Source organism: Camellia sinensis, chromosome 5 (assembly GCF_055761805.1).
Source record: "Camellia sinensis isolate YWXY chromosome 5, ASM5576180v1, whole genome shotgun sequence".
NCBI classification, from domain to species: domain Eukaryota; kingdom Viridiplantae; phylum Streptophyta; class Magnoliopsida; order Ericales; family Theaceae; genus Camellia; species Camellia sinensis.
The window spans coordinates 15,280,667-15,286,886 of record NC_138965.1 but is presented as its reverse complement, the minus strand read 5'-3'; the positions used below and the strand labels follow the sequence as shown (position 1 = coordinate 15,286,886).

At 35.1% G+C, this 6,220-nt stretch overlaps 1 protein-coding gene across 1 annotated transcript; it reads left to right on the top strand.

Moving 5' to 3' along the window:
• Positions 1-5,563: 5,563 nt before the first annotated feature.
• LOC114264380 (auxin-responsive protein SAUR21) lies at positions 5,564-5,878 on the top strand. Its single transcript, XM_028204976.2, has one exon. The coding sequence runs from the start codon at positions 5,564-5,566 to the stop codon at positions 5,876-5,878; it is 315 nt and encodes a 104-aa protein (XP_028060777.2).
• The last annotated feature ends 342 nt before the right edge of the window (positions 5,879-6,220 follow it).

Below are 6,220 nucleotides of genomic sequence, written 5' to 3'. Positions count from 1 at the left end.
TTTCTTGATAGTCCACCCCCTCTTGCTAAAGAAACCCTTTGGTCACCAATCTAGCCTTGTATCGAGCAATAGTACCATTAGAATTCTTCTTAATTCGAAAAACCCACTTGTAGCCAATAACAGTTTTATGAAGAGGTAAGGAGACTAATGTCCAGGTACCCTGCTGTTGAAAGGCCTGAAATTCTGCATTCATGGCTGCAGTCCATAGAGGAGAAGAGAGAGCCTGAGCAGTAGAGGTAGGCTTAGTAGTGGATAGATCAAGAGGAGAGGAAGTAGTAAGATTACAGGCTTTGGACAGAGTGATCATAGGATGTGTGTTAAGGGTAGGCACAAAAAGGAGCTTAGGAAGATGAATAGCAATTGATTGAATAGGAATAGGAGAACTAGGGATAGGAGAGACATGAGGAGGACTGATAGGAGCTGCAGGGACAGAAGGTGGAGATAGACAAATACATGTAGGTAGTGGTGAGGAAACAGGAATAGTAGTAGGTAAGTCAGTAGAAGGCACAAATATAGAGGGAGCTGACATTGATGGAAAGGGAACAAAAGAAAGAAAAGAAGGAATAAGAGAAGAGCTAGGAAGAATATGAGAAATAGGGTCAGCAGAAGCAAAAGGGATTTGAAAGAAAGAGTGAATGGTAGACAAGCTAGAAGAGTGGGACGAATTAGCAGCATAGGGAAAACAAGTTTCATTGAAAGTAACATGTCTAGAGAGGAAAATCTTTCATGAGGTAGGATTCAAACACCTGTAGCCTTTGACAGTAGCCTATGAACACATAAGAGACAGACCTTGGAGCCAATTTGTGAGCTGCATAAGGCCTAAGCCATGGAAAACACTGACAACCAAAGACTTTAATGAAGATATAATCAAGTAAGGTTTTACAAAGCAACTCAAAAGGAGACTTATGACCAAGAGACAAACTAGGCAATCTATTGATGAGAAAGACTGCAGCAGCCATAGCCTCAAACCAAAACTGAAGAGGAACCGAGGATTGATACAACAAAACAATAACAGTCTCAGTGATGTGTTGATGTTTTCTCTCAGCCACTCCATTTTGCTCAGGAGTATATGGACAAGTAAGATGATGAAGAATACCAATAGCAACAAGATAATCATGCATTTGATTGTTAACAAATTCAGTCCCATTATCTGTTCTTAAAACTTGTAATGAAGTAGAAAACTGAGTTTCAGCATAAGATTTGAAGTGTAAGAAAGTAGAAAACACTGCACTCTTAACATGAAGAGGATAAATCCATGTAAATTTGGTAAAATCATCAACAAACAACAAGTAATATTTATAACCAGAAGTAGAAGGATTAAAAGATCCCCACTCACCACTGTGAACAAGGGAAAATGGTTGTTTAACAGTTGTACTTGACAATTTGAAAGGCAATCGGTGGACCTTAGCAACACTACATGGAGTACAAACAAAGTTTTGGTATTCCTTATTCCTAAAAACAGTAGGGAGATGCTTGGCAACATGATGAAATTTTAAAGGAGATGGATGAACAAGTCTTTGATGCCAAACAGGTACTGAAACTTGTGATTGAGTGAGATGAGCCTGAGGTGAAGATTTAGGTGTGGAGACATCAAAGTGATACATACCATTCACATTAGATCCTTTATGCAGTATTTGGCTCGTATGTTTGTCTTGAATAAAAAATGAATCAACATCAAAAGTAACTGAACAATTATTGTCTTTGGCTAATTGATGAACATCAAGCAGATTTGAAGCAATATGTGGAGTATGAAGAAGATGATTAAGTTTAAAGGAGTAATGAGGAGTTGGTAACAAACCCTTACCAATGTGTTGTATAGGAACAATTTGTCCATTACCTACAGTGACCTGATCTTGACCTTGATATGGTTGATAGAGTTGAAGATTGGTGAGATCATTGGTAATGTGATTTGTGGCTGTGGAATCAATGTACCAAGGAGTGAGAGAATCAGATGAAGAAGAGGATTGAGCACTTGTGACTGAATAAGCTCTTGGTTGAGACACAGCATTAGGAGAGGATTGTGAGGAAGGATTTGAACGTAGAAGTTGAAAATTAGGATCCATTCGCCACCAACAATCAAAGGCACTATGATTATCACCTCCACAGATCTGACAACCATTACTGTTTGAATGATAGCTATTTTCTCCATATCTGCCCCTGTTAGGCTTATTATTAAACCTTCTACCTCTGTTTCGACCTTCTCTATAACCACGAGATTGACCATGACCTCTGTAACCGTGAGGAGTTGTGAAATGATATCTTGAAGCTTGAAGATAAGATTATGAATTTTCAGAACCTTTGGTTGTCGCATATGCTACTAGGGAGTCATGAGCAACAATTTTAGCTTTATTCTCAATATGGATTTCTTCAGAACTTAAGAGTAAACACAGATCATCCATTGTAATGGATTCCACTTGAGCACAGATGGTTGTTTTGAGAGCATTATACTCCTCTGGTAAGCCATTCAGAATTAAGAGCACAAGATCTTCATCATTAATCATTGATGAAGCAAGTCGAAGCTGATTTGAGATCTGTTTGATTTGAGTCAGATATTCACTCACGGTGAAACCTTTTTTCGTAACAAACTACAACTTATTTGCCATTGAAACACTTTGGTGCTCGTGAGAGCTCAGGGCTCTGATACCATGAAAAGAAACTGAATGATTTGTTTTCGTATCCAAAATATCTTGATTACAAGTATTTATACAAGTGGTTAAGAGTTTGTTAACTAACTATATCTAACTAACTGAATCTAACCCACTCCTACACTTCTCTCACTACATGAACCTTTTCTCTCAAACGTACACCTTATGCCATACACTAGCATACACCTGTGTTGAGAGAGCTGCATCTGTTGCTGCAGTTGTGGCCTTGGCAGCTGTTCTTCATCTTGAGACTGCATGTTGTCATTTGAACTTATACTGTTATCAATAATGTGCCCTCAATAATAGGATCTTAAAGACAAAATATCATGAAATGAGTGTAAAATTTAATAATACATGTAACCATAATAATAATGCGGAATTAAACTTTACAGGATCTTGAATTCAATACAACTCAAGAATAAAACGAATATACCTTTGTCATCCATTGAATTAGAGAAGTTGAGAAAATACCCCTTAGAGTTGAACCTTTAGATTTTGGTTCACCTTCTTCTCTCTGTCTCTCTTAATTAGGATGACTATAAAACTTAAAGTGATGGAAAAAAAAATACTCATGATATGAAAGGGGAGTCACCCATCCTTATATAGAGGAGAGAAGAGGGCCAGATAAACTCTATCAGAAGAATTCCTAATCCATCAAGGTTTCCTTTTTATCTTAGAAGAGTGATTATATTAAAATTCTATTTACTGAACTTGATCTCAAATATTGGCTTTATCTATTTGTGGAGTCCAAATAAATTAAAATATATAGAAAATATGTAAGCTATTGGGCTACACTAGAAAAATAAATCTAACAATGAGTAAATTGTCACGTGATTTTCCTGACTCATATGATAATTTATGATAATTTCTGTTATAGCAAAAAGATTCAGCATTGTTGTTCATTTTGGCTTACCAACAATGACTACCTGGTTCATGTGGGAGTGTTTTGCAACTTGGGGAAGCTAATGGAAGGGGACATACATGCATATATAGACTGATACAGACTAAAATATGCATTACAATGAATCAGAGTGAACAACAGAGAGCAATGTCCTTTTAATATAAAAATAATAGAAAATGAATATCCTCACTAGTCACTTCTCTAGAAGCTCATCAGCAGAAATAAATTTAAAAAAATAAAATAAAACAAAAGCTTGTGCTGCTATCTGCTCAAAACCATGGGCAGTTAACCAATAGCTTCACATGAATCCTTCAAACAAGTTGGAGAGAGTATGATGGGCTCTCTCCATAATAATGCAACTAACAACCACCCTACATGGGCCCTATGGTATTGACCAGCCACCAAATTATTTTAAGGAAAAATAAAAAATTTCGATCAATCAAGATATTTATATTTAGGGAAATGCTAGAGAGTTCTAAATCTAGAGCTCTAATTTGACCTCTAGTGATGTGTCAAAGCAAAAAAAAAAAAAAAAAAAAAACAAAACAAGACACAAACATCACATCAGGGTGGGTCCCACCTCCCCATTAGAGCTATTAGAGCTCTTATATTAGAGCTCTAAAGCATTTTTGTTATATTTATAGATGTGAACCGATGTGAAGCGTCGGTGATTTTGGTGATCGAGATTTTGGTGGTCATAGTAGTGTCCCTCTGCCAAGTATCACTTGTCTCTAAATTGTTTTGTCCCTTACCTCAATACACTTTCAATTATTTAAATTAGGTAAATTATAAATAAATCCCTTAAAATTTGTTTAAAATACAGATTATCTCTTATAATTTGAAAAATTATAAATACTCCCTTATTAGAATTTTTTATTTAACATAATTAACTTTAAAAAATGAAATTTATAATTGCACTCCTATATAATAATAAAATTACCTAAATTATTAATTGAAACATATTTTTAACATCATTAAAAACAGTTAATTGGCTTGATGTTTTATTAATAAAAGAGGTGATTTGTTATGAAATTAGAAACTTCAAGGGGTGGAATGTAATTTTTAAAACCACATGGAGCAATTCTTATTTTAATCAAATCTCAAGGGATATATTTGTAATTTATCCAAGAGGCAAAGGGGTAGAGGATTCTGTGCCACAGCCATTAGCACAAAATAAACCATAAATTTGAGAGGGCACCAGATTTTTTTGTCCCCAAATTTTTCTATACTTCTGACTCAATAAACTTTCAATTATTAAATTATATGAAAATCTCAAGAAATATGAATCTCGATAAATAATCTAATAGTTGGAGATATATTGGGACGGAGTGCTAGAAGACCTTGTGTCATGTTGCTCAGCTCAAAAGAAGTCACAATTTTGAAGGAATGAGATCCTCCGTCACTAAATTATTTTATCTCTTTGTCTCAAAATACATTCAGTTATTACATTATAACAGGTTTTTAAGATACACAAATATCGAAATATATTCTAATGGTTGCAGGTACATTAGGACTGAGAGATAAGCCATAATTTTGGAGGCACAAGATCTTTTGTCTCTAAATTTTATCTCTCTGTCTAATATATTTTCAGTTGTATATTTGTCTAAAAATTTCTCTGTCACATAATGTAAATAAAATGTATTAGGATAAGGGTACAAAAATTTTGGGAAGAGAGAGAGAGAGTATCTTGGCCATATATGGTCCACCACTCTATATATAAAGGGAAAAGTTAGGGATCATGAAATTTTTTTCATGAAAATGATCATGAAAGATTTATGATCCTTGGATTACCTTGATTAGTGTGTAGTGCTTTATTCTAAGTGTAATTTAAGGGTCACAAAACTTTCATGATTATTTTCATGAAAGGTTTTTCATGATACCTAACATTTCTGATATATAAACACATACTTGGACAGCCATCTTCAACACCACTGAAGCATTGTTCACTTGTATTTATCAAGCACATTACAAACCATTTTCACTACCGTTAAATCTTATACTCGCTCACTAGAAGATCATGGGGATTCGTTTGCTGACATTTGTTCTTCATGCCAAGCAAATTCTCAAGCCAAGGTCTGTTCACAGCCAGTCCTCATCTTCTCCTGTGGCAACATCATCGGATGTCCCGAAAGGTCATTTTGCAGTTTATGTAGGAGAGAAGCAGAAGAATCGATTTGTGGTTCCATTGTCATACTTGAAGCATCCATTGTTTCAAGACTTGTTGAGGAAGGCTGAGGAAGAATATGGGTTTGATCATCCTATGGGTGGTCTCACCATTCCATGCAGTGAGGATGCCTTCTTGAATGTTGCTTCTCACTTGAAGCACTACTAATCAAGGTGGAGGTCGAACAGGGTTTTAAATATAAGTAGATACATATTGTATTAGTTGATGTTGTCGGATATTAACTGGCATGTGATCGTATTGCCTTATTTAAAATCATGAGTCTGAACACTAAATTGTTCATTTCTTGATTATTAGGATGTAGATAATGAGTACTTCATGTAGATTGGGAGAAGTACAATTTTAGCCCCCCTCCACCAATTTTGTATCCTCTTGTAAAGTTCTTACTAATTTTGTATTGGAATTTCAAGGAAAATTATGAGTACATGCTATCTTGTTCTCTTCGGAAACGTTCTGTAATGTTTGGAATTTTAACCAATATATTAATAAATG

What these genes read in the sequence shown, in the direction of transcription:
- LOC114264380 (XM_028204976.2), top strand. Translation starts at nt 5,564, where the DNA reads ATGGGGATTCGTTTGCTGACATTTGTTCTTCATGCCAAGCAAATTCTC.